Raw genomic sequence first — 20,847 nt, 5'->3', positions numbered from 1 at the left:
TTAGCGTATGAGCAGGCGACTATTTGTCTGTCTGCCGATGTCAGAAATCCCATCTCTATCACCTTCCTTGATGGAGTACCGTTTAATTCGCGCTTTCCATTCATCAGGGCAACTCAGCCGTGACGAAAGAGCGATCTTCTCTTTTAGGTCTCCCAGACACGCTGTCATACACGGGTGTACAGGGTACAATACGTGTGGTGTGTCTATGTCCCGTACACACGTTATTAAACATTATTAAACGAATCAACTAAGTGTAACGACGATTGTTACTGGTAAATTAAAACTAACTTTAACTTCCTTTTCCAAAAAAGCTTCCAAATTGCCTAGTATAGCCCGTGACAAAGTTTGTCAACCAAATCGAAATGAAATGTTTTCAATGATGAAACAAGAACGGCAAACATAGCAGTAATACAGATGTAACAGTAACATCATCACCATCACCATCATCACCACCACCACCACCACCACCACCACCACCACCACCACTACCACCACCACCACCATCACCACCATCATCATCATCATCATCATCATCATCATCATCACCACCATCATCATCATGATCATCATCATCCTCATCACCACCACCATCATCATCATCATCATCATCATCATCATCATCATCATCATCATCATCATCATCACCATCACCGCCACCACCACCACCACCACCACCACCACCATCATCACCATCATCATTATCATCATCATCATCATCATCATCATCATCATCATCATCATCATCATCATCATCATCATCATCATCATCATCATAAAAGAAAATCCATTTCATTTAAACAATATGTTAAAAGTTAGTTTTAGCCAGGAACCAAATGCCATATGGGTATTAGACGAAGTATCTTTCTGTACTTTGGGACAGAGTTTATTCCAGACTAGAAATACTTAGTTACAACCCAGACCGTATACTATGACTATTATGGGTCTACGGTGGTTTGGAGTTAGTGTTTGTGTATTGTTTTCAATTCACAGGCATCATAACGTGGTGGCAGTATTTTCCAGACCGTATACATATCATCGCATAAAGTGAGACGCAGAAAACCTGTGCGTACATATCATGATAAAAATGTAAATTTTAATGTATGTTTCAATGATGAAATATACATATCCCTATATCCACCGGAGAAAATGGCGAGCACGTGACAAACATACTTTAATATAAAAAATGATTAAAGGTCGGAATGACAACCAACATGCGATGATGGAACGAAAATTCGTAGTTTTATTTAATGCTTGATTCCAAATGTAATAAAAATTGCGATGGTTGATCGATATTATTTTGATTTTGTTTTGTTGGGGTGACTATCGCTTTGATCCCAGGTGGTGTTCGTCGACACCGTAGGTCCTAACAACACCCAACGCTCTCTATTAAATGGATATCCATTCTGTCATCGTAGAAATGTCTAACTTCTCACGATTTCTCGCTTGGTGTTCACCTAGGGACCTATTTGAACGTTTGATAACATTTAGAAAATTTCATTTGGTGACCTCGTCAAAGAGTTGTAAAGGGTGGCGATGAACGTGTCATGATGTTCGTTCGCTATTAACGTCTAACATCCGCCATGGCAAAGCATATTACCCGGCTATCTTGCAAGGTCTATGATTAAATGAACATTTGTAAAGTGAATGGTTGAAATTTTTTAACCAAAGTTTAAGGTTGTGAAGAACATCATAGACAATTTGTACGAATGGGTATTTTTTGTTGAGAAACATGGATTATTTTGGTGTTGAATTCCGAGGAATCACTGTGGGTTAGTCGTTATTGTTGCACGACACTTGGAAAACCAGGCGAGTCTGGATTGTTTCAATATGCATATAAATGAATATATGACTTGTATAAGCGTACAGTAGGGACGCTGTTATATTTTTGAATGGTTTATGGCACGTTTTAATAGTTAAAATTAAAATAAATCAGTCAAGACTTGGTCCGACATATGAATGGCATCATTTCTAGAATTCACGTTTTAAGAATCTACCAGACTGTGTAAACGTTAATCCCCATAGTTAATGCCGCTGGCGAGTGAATGGCACCCGCGACGGCCGACCGACCACGAACTCAGCAGGACTGGCGCTAACCGATCGATCGGTCTATAAATAATGTATCCTCAAACACAACCATCGATACAAAGAAACATTAAATCCTCCACTGGTGCAAAAAAATAAATAAATAGGGACGACACGCCAAGGTGATCGGGCCACCAATACTAACCCAAAGTTGACAATACACTGCAAGTCAGTAATTTCCAACTGTAATTATAATAAAGCAACTCTTCCATCTGCTGATAAACAAGCTAGTAGAACGCATGTAGAATGGGTGGACTGTTTGCAATATAGTCAAGGTAAAGTTTCAGAGAAAGATAGCAATTGTGGAGATAAATGTTCAGCTGCTATATCGAGTCTCTGTCTGTACTGCAAAAGTTACCCTAACCCTAGAAAGTAAAATCTCTGATGTAGATGACGGGCAAATCTCTGAGGACACGGCACGGTATGTATGGCGTTATCCACACGCCTTGTTAAATAATGTATTTCTTCGTAGGTCAACCTGCGAGTTACACTTGTGTGTCGCCCAATATTTCTCGTTGATTACCTTATGTATTATAAAACTGTGCTTTGATTTTAGTATCCAATACCGCATAATGCGTCTGATACCCCTCCCTCCTGTGTTTACCAGTAAATTGTTGTACGTAATATGCATGGATTTTCTAATACAGTTTACAAAACCAAGAGATGACTCCTTACGACACTGTGCTCGAGTACCCTATATTGAGATAGTTTAATACCATGGTTGAAAACACGACAATACACCCAAATAGTCTTTTATGGTATAAATTCAACGTTTTAAAACTGATAGACTAAATACGTGAAATAATAGTGTTGTGAAATCCTCCGATACAACAACTACTCCCCCTTCCACTACCATGCATCGTTGTCAGCTCGGAACCCTTGTGGCGCTCCGTCTGGTAAACCAATTCCATGCTTTCCCCCGGTGAAATATACACGTTTTTTCATTATCCGTATAAACAAGCACGTCGCGATAGGTGGTCGTCGAGTCATTGAAATTGACATCGGAATAATCATTTTGTAACATTCAATGAAATCTAGATTTAGAAATTAGGATTTTACATCTCAGTATTCCTTCTTTCGTTAGTTTCATTTTCTGTCTAATATGTCTAAAAAATGTTTACAAAAAGGATGAATTCTGCTTTTTAATTGACAGTGTCTGTAGTTGACTGAGTGAAGATGTTTTTTTGTAGATAACTTAATTATCATGCATTCATTATACACAGTGAAATGATGTACATTGTATAAATCGTAGTCTGGGCAGCACGACCGCCAAGAAGCTCGATAGCCATCTAGTGTTGCATATCGGTTGATACAAGTGTTTTTTACACCATGGTCCCAAAATTCCCACGTGAAAAGTCGACAAGGCTATAGTATAACTTGTTCCCATATTTCAGACAATAACCCCTTTTATTCTTGTTGATGTATATAATTTTGCACAGATTGTAACACCAGCCGTTCTATACTTTGCAATTGCTGTGATCGATATATGATCAGTAAGTTAGCGCTTCTCAAATGTATTACTAGTATGAAAACCTTAGCAGGACAACTTAAGAAGGCGTCCTTTTACACCGTTATACAGTTCAGAAGATCCAGTACAAAGGGAACACTTTTCACTGACTTTACAGAACGAAAAACATTTTTTTAATTCGTGCACGGATATGACAACTAAAAAATGTAGCAAAATAACTTTTGACCAGTTGATCGATTTCATTAAAACGGAACGGATCGGAACCAGTGAATGTAAAAAATAAACTGGAACGAACACAACATAAATATGTGCTGCTATAACCCTTTACCAAATAATCAAGCACAAAAAATATATATAATTTCAAAATTTTATTTCCAAAAAGACAGAAATTGGGTGCTCTCCCTTTCAAATATAACTTACAGGATAACAGTAAAGTGAATACATTTACAAGACAGAGGAGAACTCTATGCTCTGGAAAAACAGTCAGTTTCATTACATGTAATGGTGCACACAATCATGGAGATTACTAAATTAAAATAAAGAAATAAACTTGGAATTTTAAAAACTGTAAAAATAATTATTCAGCCACTAACACTGTTTTCGAAACATTTAGTATACAGAGATAACTTTCCACGGTTTCCCTGAGCTGAGCTGAGCTGAACTGAGCTTGAAATACTATTGCTAATTTACAGGTTTACATTGACGTGTGGCGTTCTTTTAACAACTGAGAAAAGGAAAATTAAGACTGTTAAATCTGTAAAATGAAGGTACTGACAAAAATAAATAAGATTAACACCATCCTAAATTAACGTGTAATTTCAGGTATTATAAACTCATCTGTGTTTACAAGCTTAACTCTATTGTCAGACTTGTCTCTAGAATACGATATATCAACGTGTAATATTCCTCACTTGTTGGCAGGATTGCACATTTTACTGAGTATAAAATTTGCGGTTTTTGGTGCACAGTTTACTACGAAAAAAAATCATATTTTGAAAGTCTAGCATATTCCACGTATAGAAATGGTAGAAAGCTGCACAATCTCAGCAAGTCTGTGTTCAATTGTAAAATGGTCGGTTGAATATTGTAACGATTTTTTTTTTGTACGTAGAAATGATTTTGAAAATAATTCTGCGTTCTGATTTATTTACCTTAGTTCGTAATATTGAAGAAAGTGGCTGCATGGATCATGAAATTGCAAGGGTTTTAAATTGAAGTTTGGATAATGACAGTAGAAACGTTCCGTATCGTCTTTGTCCTCGGGTGTACACTGTATCTTACCGCTAGTAATACACTACGATACAGCGATGACGAGTGGACGGTACTATTGTGAGAAGCCAGTGAAGACAAGACAGTTTGTATTCTCATTCCCAATGACCTTGAGTAGGTGAAATCTATCCAGTATTAGATAGTTCTATTTATTTGTGGAAGCTTTCGTAAGTGTTCCCTCCGTCCAACTGTCGTTGTTGTTACTTGGCGGAAATGTAAGAACGGGTCATAAGTACTAACCGGCATGATCACTGTTTGAGTTCCAATGCCCACACGTATTGTGGCCAACCCGTTCTTCCACGTCCTCCTCCTCGTTTCTCGTTACTATACTGTAGGCCTATAACCGGTCTCTGTAAGAATAAAACAGATAAGACTATCAAAATCTACAAATACAATATTTTTTTTAAATATCATCTATATCTTTCAGATGTTTTTGTTATATCATATTTTCAATGTATAACTTTCCAATGCATATCTTGCATGTATGTTTACATCATTCCATTCATAATTTGCTTGTGTTAGTTTGTATCATTATTTTGAGACGGTGAACTTATAGCATGTAAATTATTGTATACTATCAACTCCAGTACGTTATACTTAGTATTTCCTTTATATTTAAAAGAACGTTTTTGCGTTTACTCTAGTATTTTTCATTCCATTCGCATATATATCTGAAAATTTCCAAATCACATACGCCGATGTCACTCCGCCTAGTAGTCGAAATACTAGTACTTTATCGATGGACAGTGACTGTTCGTTCCTGGTCAGTTTGAACGTGCAGCTGATAGTTAATTGCTGATAGTTTCACCCTTGTTATTCTTTGTAACTAACTCTCTCACATTAATATTTGATACATTGCTATACGTACAACTGAATGGTCCAATAATTATCTACCCTTGCCGACTGGCTGACTACATCTGTACTGTTTAGTTCGTTCCATCCGACTGCCATCGACGGTCGATATGGTATATGCACACGAGGAAAGACATCAACTTTTCCGAATTCGAAACATGTATGTCTTTGCTATTAAACACTCCTCGTGTTGGAACCCATCAAATGCAGTTTAAATCTTAAACGTTTATGCATAGTCTGTAAACCTTCTAACAGATTACGAACGAAATACTTACCATTTCTTCAATCGTTTCTTCCTTTTTCTCTATTTTCTTAAATTCTGCACGAAAGCCACCAGGAATACATTGATTTGGGTCATCATTACCAAGCAAGTCCATTAAGTAGGAAATGTAACTGGTCGCTAGTCTGAGTGTTTTGATCTTGGAAAGTTTTGTATCTGCTGGTACGTTGGGGATACAGTCTCTAAGATCAGAGAACGCACCGTTGATACTTTGAGTTCGACGTCGTTCTTTCTTATTTGCAGTATTTCTTCTCTTGCCGAACCGTGGTCTCGGAACATCTACTGATGATGGCTCGTAGTTGCACGGACTTGATTGTAAGTTGTAGTCAGAGGGGGACATTTCTCCCCCGTTTAATATCCAGCTCTGATAGTAGCGTCCATCGTGCTCTGGATAGGGATTCGTGTGGTGATAGGAACAGTCATTGGATAAAGGCATAGACATGGGATGGGACTCCATGTACCCTCCTACTATACTCATTCCGGGATATGTTGGGATTTCAACACACACAAAGATCTTGCCTGTCGATGTTCACTTGACGGCGACACAGCAGCCGATTGTTGTATTGTAGTTTACGACGGGAACAGCACCGTCGTCCTTCAAGTTAGAAGTACTTCTACTCAGCTTGACGATGAAGTTTGTTATGAAAACGTCAGTCTGCAGACCAAGGTTCTTGCCTTCGTATAAATATGACATAAGTGACGCTAAAAGTCGAAAAGAAGACGAACTCTGACTTGACAAAGTTGAATTGTAGCTAATAGTGATAGTTACTGATCATGCCAATTTATACAAGGCCAGACTAGGGAGAAACCATTCGCAAAGAGGGGCGTAACGTTCCTCTATAGGCATAACACCACTTCATCCATTACATACTGTTAAAAAGTATGATGCGTCCAACGGGATGTCCCCACCTACATAACATGGAAGGGGTGGCAATGAAACAAAACTTATTACTTCTAGGGTTATCAGGAAAATTCCTGTATTTCATAAAATGAGACAACTTCCGCGCCAAATAGTCTACTCATAAAATTTGGATTGGCTTTCGCACGTGTCGTTTTTCACCGTAATTTCCCGTTGACAGTGACGATTTCTTGAACGCCAGCCGTGACTTGTATGTGATGTATGTATGTCGCCAAACCTTCTTCTGTGTCAGTTGATCAAGGATACGATATCACAAAACACGTCCCCTGAGAATCATCTCCACAATGCCACACTTTGTTAACTCACTAAATTGTTCATCATTGTCGGGTGGTCTAGTTACGGAGGACGACGATTCGTGTAATATCATCAGAGATGATCACTCTAGATCTCCTGCACATATGTATAGAATTATAGAAAACGCGACTATGTGTCCAGTGTGTCCACCGCTATCGTTTTCACGTTTGGAGATTTCAAATGAGAAGGAAACAGTATATAATTATGTATGTATGTATGTATGTATGTATGTATGTATGTATGTATGTATGTATGTATGTATGTATGTATGTATGTATGTATGTATGAGTGTGTGTGTGTGTGTGTGTGTGTGCAGTACATACATATAGTAAATGTATATAGTGTATATATACAGGTATCATATCATATCAATGTTTATTCTTTATTTGTTTCAGATAGCATCTTTCATCGTTCTCTACTAGTATTTAGTAATATGTAACAGTATGATAAACACATAAAAATGTCATCAAAGAAAAAAAACAATACATTTCCTTAGTGTCAATTCTTTATATTGAACACTTTTGACCTCCATATATCAAAATTGTTAACGCCCGAGTTCAAATATGTAAAAAAAAAAAAAAAAAAAAAAAAAAAAAGGCAAACTTGAATTAGTCAAAAAAAAGAAAACTGTTTCTGGTCAGTGCGCACATCACTTAAATACCCTCGCGGCGGTCTTTTTTGTGTTTTTCCAGACCATACAGTCTGCAGAACCGCGGAAAAAGACAAAAATAACTCCCCTTACTTCTGCGAAGACAACTGCAGATCTAGAGCCAATCATGAACAAGAAATGACATCTGTCCTACATACACACTATCTCTAAAGTACTAAATAAAAAAGAACAGTAACTGCCATAAATAGTAGACTGAATGACAAGTTTGTTGAGAATAATTTTTTTTTTTTTAGATTGGCGTCGTAGCACCATTTTAGACAAACTGTCCTGATCAGAAACAATTCTTTATTTGGGCTTATAGAGCAGTAGAGTGTGGGTGTTAAGTCAAAAATGTGGCTGAGTGACGTGTCAGGGTTTGAATGAGAACGTGAATTACCACAGTTCACTTTATTAAAACAGCTGTACTTCCGTTCAACATAAGGTGTCGCATCCTATTGGCACCACTACTGGCGACGGAACGTTCACTAGGTCAGTGATTAACAGGTGCGAGGAATTTCTATTCTGATAACCTTGTATGTAATACATACCTCGGGCTATGGAAACGGTTCAATGATCTAAATATCAAATATTACTTGCATACATTATTTCAAACATACTTCTAACTGGGCGCTCAGACTTAGTTATGTGTACAAAAAACGAAAATAAACGAACGAACAAACAAACAACAACAACAACAACAACAACAACAACAACTGTCATTTCTGTCAGTGTTGATATGTTTGTTGTTATTGTTGTCGTCGTCGTCGTCGTCGTCGTCGTCGCTGCTTCTGTTTGTTTGTTTGTTTGTTTGTTTGTTTGTTTGTTTGTGTGTTTGTGTGTGTGTGTGTTTGTTTGTTTGTTCACTTGTTTGTTTGTGTTTTGTCGTAAACATAACTTGCTAAGCCTGAGCTCCCTGTGGTTTAGTGTTTACTTCACATCGAAGTAGTAAAACAGTTCATGTCGCTATACACGATAGAATGCAATACTAGACATATAACCAGTGGGTAATTGAATACGAACAACTAAGGCATTTTGAAACAAGTAGCAATTTACAAAGAAAAAAAACCGTGTCATTTTGACAGACATAAACAAATGCTCACATTATATCATTTAATTGGGAAATAGATTTTCAAATGGAAACATCCGATCGACATATCACTTTGTGACAGGATGTTCTGACATGGAAACGTATACGAATATCGCACCATAAGTGTACTGTGTATGAAGTGCATTCAAAATGATAGGTACTCAGTCAGGTGTATGGTGGTACTTTTGTGATCGCACTTTATACATGTATCTATATATTTTATACAATATATATATATATATATATATATATATATATATATATATATATATATATATATATATATATATATATATATATATATATATATATTTTTTCCTCTATCTAATCAGGAGACGTTTCCGTTCACCAGCAATTTATATCTTACAGAAATTGTACATTTTAATATATAATAGGTTCTGTTTTTTTCTTTTTCTTTCTTTCTTTATTTATTTCTTTCTTTCTTTCTTTCTTTCTTTCTTTCTTTCTTTCTTTCTTTCATTCATTCGTTCTTTCGTTCTTTCTTTCTATTGAATATATTAATTTCTATATGGAGTGTTCCAACTAAAAAATTAATCCAAAATCTTTGGAAAAAACACATCAACTGACGAACACAGCCCACGCGTATACAAAGCACTAGCACTGTCCATAAGTTTAGCTATTAAATCAATGTACTGTATTGTGATAATGTGTTGTGTGTTAATACACTGTTACACAGTCAAAAAGATGGCCTCTGTATGCTGGAATGTGGTTCATTTGCAATTTACAATATCCCTCATTTTTTTGCTTACTCGATTGTAGGTCCACGTGTGCTAGAGTGATTTAGGGGGGTCGTTCTAACGTTGCCACAAACAGTCCAATCGGTTTTACGACTTTGAAATCGTATTCACCGTCGTAAAACCACATGTCTCTATACGTACGACATCGGCCGAGACGCACTGCTCCGCGAAGAGAAAGGTTGTGTCAGAAGAAAATTGAAATATACTCTGGTTTTGCGAGAGAACGATCGTACTTGGCATGGGTCGTTTGTGTTACAGTACATCATTTGTGATTTCAGCCGCAATTTACTTTATATATATCCTAAGAAGATTATTTTATTTTGATTTTCTGACAAGGTCAGAAAATGTTCGCGTCGTCTACACGTAACTTGACAGAGAAAAGACATCAAATTGTGCAATAAAAGTGATTGTTCTCGACGATGCACATATTAGAGACTACACAGTCCTGGTCATTCCACATGTTCCATGCCAACTGAGACCACAAGTTGGTGTCCTGAGAAATCCGTGGTCTGCGATGCCATGTACATGTACATGTACATATACATGAACTTCACGTAGAACATGGCGTGTTGAGGGCGCACTATTATCGGCTATCTTTCGTCAGCAAATGAAATCGCCCTGGATGGCTGATGAAGAAAGTGACATTTCAAGAGCTAGATCTGTCCCAGCGGTGCAGGTCAGAGTGTAATAATAAAAAAAAGCTGCAAAACAAAGAATTCGATTCGTACAACATTCTTAAAAGTTACCCTCCCAATTTGTTGACTCGCGCCATTCGTTGCCTTTGTGGACTAAAAATGGAGGGATCGGTAAAGTCCCGTTTATCGCGTGAATACTCAAATTACACCCGTAAACATTACGCTGACGAAGAAGTGTACAAGATGCAACAACTCGTTACTTCTTTTATTGAAAAAAAAATTGTATTATAGGAAACTGCAAAGGGAAAGTGTGTTGGTATTTTTGCTAAATACAAAATAACGCAACCCTAAATATCATGGAGGTTTTTTTTTTTTTTACACGTGAGAAGTATCTCAAAACTATCCCATATGTCATAACGCCTGACTGCTAAACACGGCAATGTTGCCTGGGTACATCAACACATGTAACGTGAACGCCATTGACCCTGCTGTACAACCAAGGAGCGTGTAAATATAGCATGGAAGAAAGCAACGGGAAAGGCTACGTGATAAATTGTAGAACCAGGGGATGCAATTCAACACGTAGTTACGTCACATGATAGCTGTAGAATACAATCACCATCAATATTTATAGGTTACTTTAGAACTGAAAGTAGGCAGCGCCACCGAAAAAAAAACCATTGGAATTTTGCGGATATAGTATTTTTGTATATGAACAGTTCGAAGTTCCTATCTCGCTTGCAGTTGTATACGTTCCTTTAAAAATAACGCAGAGTGGAATTTCAGGGTACCTAGAGAGTTGGTATATATATTATATTATTCAATATTCGACATGGAGTTGGAATGTGTCCACATCAAGTTTCGAAACTAGCTAGGTGAACAAAGCGGGTCATGTAATGTATAAGTTGCTGTCCCGCAGCGCCATCTTGTTGCAAGCTAGAATGTTTTTATTTTTCGGCACATGGCAGGCGTTTCCGAAAATGTTAAAGTTGATATGTTACACGCTTTTTTGTGCCATGTCTGAAATGATTTCTCTACACACTTATTTATTCAGTTAGAATTGAACGAGAGGACACTACTCCACACTACTCGGTAAAGCGCACGTACGTACAACGCCACCAACGGTAGTCATAGGCCACAACTTGATACCACCATGCATACGCGTACCAACGCTGACCATGTTAGGTGAGAGAAGTCAAGGTAATGTCTACAATTTAATAATACATAATTTCGCATATTTCATACATATTTTTGTGCAGCGCACGTGGTAACAGTTAAATTAAACCATCCTTTTAAACAGACACTTTTATTCACAAATACTCAATTATTTGGTGTAAAATTAACATTGCAGTGGTCAGTAGACTAATTTAGTAATTAAAGTAAGTTTTTAATTAATTTTTAAATTCAAAGTACACAGTTTAATATAAAAGAGCGAATTATTGAAGTATAAACATCATCATTTTCAAAAATGACAGCATTTTGCATTCATAGATGGATATTGAGGCAGTGTATTTTAATTACTGACCGTTGGTGGCGCAATGCTATGACTTCAGCAACGTCTCCTTTCAAAGTATTCGTACGTTACCAACTGAGGCGACAAGATATTGTACACATTCTTTCCGTAAGTTTAATTTTACTTCTAGAAATGGGAGTTCGTTCAAGAGCATCTCTTTATTTCTTGCGGTTGGATCGCAACCAGGATTGGAGAAAAGTAGTATAATGTGTATTGGGGAATTTTTTTATTTGAATTTAACAAACTTCCAATGGGAGTAACCTTCTCCTCCAACCGACTAAGATGACGAAACAGTGAGTGAGGCAAATGACTAAAAAAAATATGTCTGAAAAATGGATATCTTACTTTTTTAAAAACAAAGATATTAGATTATCAAATATTGAGGAAAGGAAAATGGTAATGCTTTTCACATACTAGTTCGGAAGTAACTCTGAGCATGAAACGCCAAGCTGAATAGGTACCTGTAATGTATTTTACATAATACAGTAAAGGCGCGAATCCGAATCATTACATCTTAAATGTATAACGCTTACTACCCTGAATGGCACCAACCCTGCAGTATGCTTCCCGCGAGAATGAATAGCCGACAAATGTAAAGCTTTTGAACATACTTTACAAGGTCTAATGAAAACAAAAGATCTTTAAAAAAAAATATTTCTACTGTTGAGGGCGAACTATCACTGCCATGCGTCAACACAGTTGCTGATTGTCGATCAAGTTGTACCTATAATTGCAAGATATGTTGTAAGCATCGCGAATAAAAAATGTTCTCCGAGTGGGCGAAAACCTGATGAAAATAATCATGTAGAATTCAGAGAATTAATAACGATGGCAATTAAATAGAGAAATTCTTGTAGGTTTACATGTAATAGCGTGCTCGTCATACTGTATCTCCATGACAACATAACTCAAGATTTCACATAGGAAAACTTAGTCCTTATAACACAGGGGACTCAAGCTAAAAAGGGCATGGTCTGCAACATGCGTGTATTCGTCACTGTAGTTTTAAAATAAAAGCACTTCTGTTTCACTACTAACTGGAACATGCCACATCATCAGTAGTAACTGGCAGGACTCTAATAAACTTGAGCCAGAACAATGAAATCCAAATAAGTTCAAATTCCATCTCTGTTTATATAACATGACACTCACACACACATCCTTCCCATACAAATAATTCAAAACAATCTACTTTAACATACTCTTCTCACAATTTCCTTTTATTTACATAAGCCAACAACAGCGTGCAGCAAACTGTATGCAAAGAGTGACGAATACAAAAATTAACAATCCAAGTATTCATAAATTAGAATTCTTATTTACATAATGTTGATATTAACATTTCGTTATGACTAATTACGGTTGCTTAGTAACGAGTCATATTTCCATAAAACATATATATATATATGTATATATACAAATTTACAAAAAAAATGGTGTTAATGTGTTGTGAGCAATCTAGCCGACATGATACTCCAGAGAATGATATGATGTTTGTGTTTACACGATACTCGGAGAATACAATGTCTGTGCTTGACAACTCAGAGAAATTAAACAGAATAGTATGTATATAGTGTCAAGTCACTTTCATAACAAATTTTTGTCATTTTCCGAAATTTCTACATTAAAAATCCACTGATGACATGTACATTTCATTGTCATGAATATTAAACTGTGAATGCTTGAAAACGACATCATGCAATTTTTGGGCCACTGAACTAAATAATACATTTTCAACAATGGTGCATGCCACAAATTCTACAGAATTGTAGGGTAAATGACATCTCTTACTGGTTCAGAAAACTAAAGTGGTACATTTTTTTTCCAAAAAGCTAGAAATTCTGACATTTTTTACTGATTTGAAATCAACTGGTGATGTTTTCATAGTCTCTATATCCCAAGACGGTACAATACATGTCCTGTTCTCAACAATTTTCCCTTTCCTTTTTTTTAGAGGGTTTTTCGCCATGTGTGAGGAAACCCATACAGACTACTGTATCCCTAATTATATCCTTTTGAACTGATTGGCTAACACTCCTTAATTTCATTGGTTGATAAGTGTCATGTGATAAGGGCTCTGTATCATGTGACATTCATCAACCAATGGAAAGCATCCCATGACACTTGTAAAGGAAATAGAAAAATGAATTACACTTTTATGACTGTTTTCTGAAACTTACCATGTGCAAAAGAGGCAGTAGATGTCAAGATTTTCCGTTCCCGTATAAAAATCATATTGTGTTTTTGGCCCACAAATGAACTTCTGAATCCGACCTAACCAGTACTTCTAAGAGACACTTTGTAGGGAATTTCTAAAAAAACCCACTTTATTTGTATTGAAAAACCTATCATATGTCCTATGAAATAACCTGATATTAACACTTCCTGCTACCTTGGTTCAGATTAAAGACTTTGACACACCTATTCACTTCTTTGCCCTACATCAATTAACACATGCAAATTAAGGGATCTTGTGATTGGATAAGAACTTTTCACGTGACTATATTTGCATATTAAATGTGTGTCAATGTATATGCACTAAACAACAATGGCCTACCTATGGTGCGTCACAAACTGTGAGGGCAGTATTCGATATATATACCCTTACCCCTATAAAAGTCTAATGCCCTAGTTTTTAAAGTGTAATTACAGAGTTAAACTTAAAATCAGTATGACAACAAATTTTGTTACAGGTCCTGAGGAGATTAAATGTACCTGCCCTGTCACATCAATACATTACATCAGGGTTTGTTTTGAAACATGTAACTTAATGTGGCCATCTGGATGAGGATTGGTATTTATTTTTAATTTTTGATTTACAAAACAAAATTTATCATGGCGTCCTACTTGAAAAATCAATGTGAAACAACATTGTCTAAGTCTGTGTTTGTCACTTCATACATTGCAAAAAGTCAAAAAAATGTGTAAAAAAATGTTTGTTATTGTACGTACAATAACAAACATTTTACACATTTATTATGCTTTTGCAATTCACTGAACTACAAACAAGGACTTGGTAAATGTTGTGTTACGTTGATTTTACAAGTTGGAAGCGATGATAAAATTGTTTTGTAAATTAAAAATCCAAAATAAATATCCAATCCTCATCCATATGGCCACTTTAATATTGTATAAATTTTACATGATATTTTCAACTTTGTTAAAATATAGACTATGGCCCACTCCATTGTCTACGATTGTTTTTTCCATGCTATAGAAAAAACATCTTATAACTGTACAGCTGTAGGTAACTGACCATTGTTCACAGCATATACAAACTGATTTTATAGAAAAATAGCGTATGACTACACAGCTACATGGTAACTCACTACTGTTCACTCCACACACAAATTCAAGAATGACTTTCTCTATGTACGAGAATATCACTTCAGTTTTGTTGTAATCGATAAAACTGTGGTCACTTTTCCTTTTGGTATAAATACAGGAACAGTATGTACTTCCCCAGTAAAAATACTGACACAGTGTAATATCTGGACTACCATAAACGACAAAGTGATACTGATCTGTCTAAGTCTGCAGTCTACCCCACATTACTAACTATCGCATGTATTGATCTATGATTCAAGGTTGTAACTCAATTTTCACAATCCCATGGTGATGTTGATTAACATTTTACAACTATCACATTCACTAATTTCTGTAAATGGTGATTTTTTTTCAAGCAAAAACCATGTCTTGTGGTTATACAACATCTTAATGTTCACCCTGGCATAACACTGAAACGTTCCACACTATCATTCATACCAAATATTGTCAAAGTAAGTCCCTAATAAATACATTGCACAACACATAAACTTTACTTAGACACTCTGTTAACTCAAATGTGTGGGTTTTTTATGTTTAAAGTGACAACAGAATTGGTTCTTTTTTGTCATTTTCTTTTGATCATTGAGCCTAAGAGTATTAACAATGTTGGACTGAACCATGATATCATTACAACCAAAGTAAAGCATTTTCTATATATTACCAGAATCATTTATAGCATCTACATTAAGTGTAAAAGTATACTGTTTCATTTGCTAATTGACCACATTAGAAAATCCACATGCCAGGCTTGTAAATAAACCAATTGAAACAGTATACTTTTACACTTGATATGAATTCTATACAGGAGTGAAGCACATAGAGAAAGTGCTTTACTTCAGTGTTACTCATTGTACACCATGTGGGTATGTAAACATTCACATTAAACACTGGTGGCGCCTTCAATATATTGTACCACTCCAGTAATTTTTTTATAATTTCACTGTGGTAAAAAATAACAACATGTGCAAAGTTACATGTTGTAATCCAAGTCCTTCTCATTTCCCCTTAAGCAAGGTACACGTATGTTAGATATATAGATATAATTATAACACAGTATCACACATCAATATTAAGATTAGTCATTTGAATATAAATATATGTTCATTTCACTCTGACACCAGGCTATGATTCGCCATCAAAGAAACTGGGTCTATGGTGTTAGCAGGTCAGCTGTTAGCAAACTGCTCCATGACTACGTTCCATATTTGATAATATATATCAAACCAATCAGAATCTGCCTGTCTGTTGTCTGTCAGAGTATATAAATACTTCATATAAAACTTTTTGTCTCTTCGGACAGTGTACTTTAACACTTCCACTTTGACAAATCAGCTGATTTGGGTTTAAAATTAAAAGATATAGGTACCGCCCCCCGGTACCAGAGTAATATGTGTACCAGTGGTTTCTACATTTGAAATTTAGACCAACACGTTTGATTATTACAGCAGCCCCCCTAGCCTATTGGTAAATGTTTAACAAAACGATTCATTACACTGAGATGGATAGAGTTAAATGTTTACAGAAGTATAGACGTCTTGAATCTCTACTGTGCTCCTGAGATCTACAAACTGAAAGACAACAGTTGAATCAAATCAAAATAGCTTCACTTAATGAAACGACAATGACTCACTGACTAGAAAGTTTCAAGTCAACACAATTTTTATCTTTCTATGTATATTCATGATATGATGATGTCTGGCAATCCCAGCTTGGAGCAGTAGGAGCAGCACACACCTTATGTCTATAGGTATGCTAGATTTATATCATGGATTTGTATCAAGGTTTCAAAAAGTTTAAAGATTTATCAAGTTTAGAACAATGTTTCTACACTGGGTATCAACATATTACCATGGTTACGAGTTTTTGACGCATACTTCAAGTTGTGTCCATACATCCCTTTAAGCAAATTTTATCAATTTCAAAAACTGGGGCTACATTGACCAGGATACTAAACTCTAGTATCAGAGTAAAATTTGACAAAAAATTACAAATTGTACCACTTTTTTCATTTTTTTTATATTCTAATTTGTCAAACTATTTACATGTCTACCATTTTTGGGGAGCAATGTGACCTACTAAGTAGATGTTGTCATAGAGATGACCTGAGAGTTCATCATCAACGTGATGGGTGGCATGGCGTACATTTCGGATGAATTCACGCTTGGACATCTTGTTCTTAATATGAGGGCTGGTAAGGTCGATAGACAGCAGAAGTAATGAATAACAAAGGACATAAATGGTTTCTGAAATGAACACAAACAAGAAATAAACTTTTTATGATGTGCTATATATATCATTTTCTGAAAAAAAAAGACAGAATAAAAATGGTTTTGGTTTACCAACTTACAGCATGCTGGAAGTAGAGACAAATATTACATTTCATCATTTGATAAGAACAGATTTATGGCCACTTTACATAATAGTTCACTTTCACACATAAATTTCTAGTTCCCCTGGCATTTCATGTACATATATAAAGAGACCATAAAACTGTTCTTATCAAAACATGGTGAGTAATACTATACACAAGTCTCTGCTGTTCAAACATATTGAGTCAAGTGTTATTAATCCAATGCATTTGTTTACTTTCCCTGTTTGTGACAGGTTCTGTTCGTCCGTGGTCTGATGTCGACAGTTGTAAATGTATGCAATCTGTCTGTTGCAGAGGTAGACTTTTTTTATAGTGGCCTATCTGTGATCAATATGTTATGCACTGAGGGGACAACACTTGATTGTCAGTACTAATTCTCATTACCTGCAATAGTATTTAACTTGATGCTAGTGGGTCAACTTATTCACACACACACACACACACACACACACACACACACACACACACACACACACACACACACACACACACACACACACACACACACTCTTATAGTAATACATGTGTAGTGTATGGAGTGGAAGTCATGTTGTAGACCACAAAATCGAATATATCGTCATTTTTTGACATACCTAGGTGGTATCAAAGAAATCGAATATTCAGAATTTTTATGACATACCTAGGTGGTTAAATTCTATTTGAGGTACAAACAAGGATTATTTGTTAAACGATTAGGAAAAGTTATTAGCTTGTTCCTGATTGGCTACATTGTAGCCAATCATGGCCAGGCTGATTTCTGAATGGAATTGTGATTGGCTTGTCAAAAATACTGATACTAAATTCACAGTAGGGGCAACTTGAAACCATCACCATGGAAACTCACCTGCATCCAATCCACAATCAGGATTACACGCTATAAACCTTGTTGCAAACTTCTCCATCAATGAATGTAGCTCATTGCCGCGTTGTCGTCGTGCGTCAACGTTGGAAAAGAACTGCCGCAATGCATTCGCCAGGAATTTGTTTGCATAGTTGTGTAAATTTATGAGTTCATCCAGAATATCTCTCCTGTTGAGATGTAACAATACATATAAGGGATATAGTTAGACGGTGACAAAATCCTGACTTGTTCTATAGGGTTTAATACTGAAGCTACAATAACTATTCCTTCACATTTTAGATTCCCACTTTGTATACATGTAGTGACTTACTCTTGATTTGCCTTCTGCTAAATATTGTCTGTCGGTTTGCTTGTCTGTTCATTAGATGGAAATTTTCAACAAAAAAGACTTGTTGTAGCACAACTAGACACCTAAAGTACATGTAGTATCCGATCAAATGCCACGGCAATCGGTCCTGTGGTTTTGAACTCTGAGTTGTTTGCAAAGAGACAGACAGACAGACAGACAGACAGACAGAAACAGACAGACAGACAGACAGACGGACGGACAGACAGACAGACAGACAGCCAGACAGACAGACAGACAGACAGACAGAAACAGACAGAGAGATTGAGATAGAGAGACAGAGAGACAAACAGAGAGACAGGAACTTTGCCATGTCTATAGCACAGCTGAACCTGTCCATTCTTATTGTGTGTGTGTGTGTGTGTGTGTGTGTGTGTGTGTTTGTGTGTGTGTGTGTGTGTGTGTGTGTGTGTGTGTGTGTGTGTGTGTGTGTGTAAAAACTATTGTCTCTAAAAACTTCAAAATAGATGTTAAAACAATTGTACAAGTTGTCAACAATTACCACAGCAGAATGAAAGTGTTAGTTTTCCATAATCATGCAGCTATTCTGAGGAGAATACTAGGTCGTTGAGATATACAATATCATACTAGTAAATCTCACAATTAAGGTACATGATTTCTATAAAACTGTTAAGACTTGTACAGTTTCTGCTGTCTCACTGCACTTTTTGTTGGAATTGCAGTGTATATGATTATCCAAGTCATCATCTACCTGTGTGACTACACTCTGACATAGTACTTTACTAAATTACCTGTGATCCACAAACACCCTTACTTGTCTTCTATCAAGTCTATTGGTTGCATTCATGAACTGTGCAATCGCCTTGGCTGTATTGTCCACGATACCCCTGGATGTCAGGTACTGAATCCCCTACAATGACAAGGTTTATGACATCACAACCTGACACAAAATGACTAGCAGCAAAGCAATTGTAACCCAATCATCATTAGATATGATGTAAGCTGTACAGCTGTAAGGAGCTTAAATCTATCAAAGTTAGTGGTTTCCAAAAAGATTATGGCCGAAAATCAGACATTTAATTATAATTCCAACTCCAATAGTCAATCTTGTTCATGCTAGATAGAGCTGTGTATCACAATCACGTCACAAAGTGACAAATGCTCCCATAGATCTTAGGGAGAAAATATCATCATTTGCCTCTGTTCTTATCATTCAGTATCTCTTGATACAAATAGCCTCTTAAAATATGCAGCAACTGCCCCCCACCCCACCCCACCCCACCCCAATATAAAGCAAAAACAAAAGCAAAGAAAACAATAAAACACAGACTACCTACACTCAGCAAGGAAGTTGTACAGTGACAACATATATTTGGTGCAAAAATACTACCTTTCTGCTTCACTGGTATGTTATATTACATGTAACTGTAGACTGCCTGGGTCCAAATGTGTCTGGTATTGGTTACACAGATCACTATGTCACAAGTGTCTGTCATTAAATATTGGTCTTTTTCTAACATACTAGAAACAGACGGCCTATTATACATAACTATTTAGTATGAGTGTCTTACCAGTTCTGAGTCAGCATTGAATGTTAGTGTGCCTTCATCCAGTTCTAGGTAAAGTTTCCTGTACGAGAAACCTGGTTCATTTTTGTTTCTGTAGGCAGACACACTACCCCATGTTGACCGACACAGACTGTGTGAAAAAAAACCCACAACATTTCAGTTAGTCAAATAATGCATACATGTATTTTATGAATTTTATGTTTTAAATTCTAACAATCATTAATTTTGAATTGATTTGTGTTCATATCACGTTCTATCTAACTTTTAATATTAATGTTATTATGTATAAGATTTACACTTCAGGAAATTGTGGCACAAAGGAATTCACTTTATTGTTGTATTATGTATATGTGTACCACAGGTAGCTTGGTGGCCCAACTCTCATTATGTACACAGAAAGGCCTAAATTGTCTTGGTATGGAGCATGTCCCATGGTATATGGCACAGGTAATTTGGAGGCACTCGTGTACAGACAGACCTAAAGTGTCTTGGAATAGAATATGGTCCCATGTGGTATACCCTAGAGCTCCCATATATATACATAGAAACCTAACATGTCTTGGAATAGCATATGGTCCCATGGTATATAACACAGGTATAGCTATG

At 36.3% G+C, this 20,847-nt stretch overlaps 2 protein-coding genes across 2 annotated transcripts in view; both read right to left on the bottom strand.

The window, feature by feature from the left end:
* Window positions 1-3,945: 3,945 nt before the first annotated feature.
* Window positions 3,946-6,678, bottom strand: LOC144438697 (heart- and neural crest derivatives-expressed protein 2-like). Its single transcript, XM_078127843.1, has 2 exons — window positions 5,947-6,678; window positions 3,946-5,169 (listed from the first exon to the last, which is right to left on the bottom strand). Exons 1-2 carry the CDS (start codon window positions 6,427-6,429, stop codon window positions 5,068-5,070), a joined length of 585 nt encoding a protein of 194 aa, XP_077983969.1. The 5' UTR covers window positions 6,430-6,678; the 3' UTR covers window positions 3,946-5,067.
* Window positions 6,679-17,141: 10,463 nt separating this feature from the next.
* LOC144439018 (F-box only protein 8-like) overlaps window positions 17,142-20,847 on the bottom strand; it is a 9,190-nt gene continuing 5,484 nt past the window's right edge. The window contains exons 3-6 of the mRNA XM_078128259.1: window positions 20,245-20,371; window positions 19,465-19,583; window positions 18,349-18,533; window positions 17,142-17,376 (exon numbers count right to left, since the gene is read on the bottom strand). Of these exons, the coding sequence (XP_077984385.1) occupies window positions 17,180-17,376; window positions 18,349-18,533; window positions 19,465-19,583; window positions 20,245-20,371 (628 nt within the window). The 3' untranslated portion in view covers window positions 17,142-17,179. The remainder of the gene's footprint in view (window positions 17,377-18,348; window positions 18,534-19,464; window positions 19,584-20,244; window positions 20,372-20,847) is intronic.

This window comes from Glandiceps talaboti, chromosome 8, assembly GCF_964340395.1.
Source record: "Glandiceps talaboti chromosome 8, keGlaTala1.1, whole genome shotgun sequence".
Classification (NCBI taxonomy): Eukaryota; Metazoa; Hemichordata; class Enteropneusta; family Spengelidae; genus Glandiceps; species Glandiceps talaboti.
The sequence above is the reverse complement of the archived record's forward strand: the minus strand, read 5'-3'. Positions and strand labels throughout refer to the sequence as shown.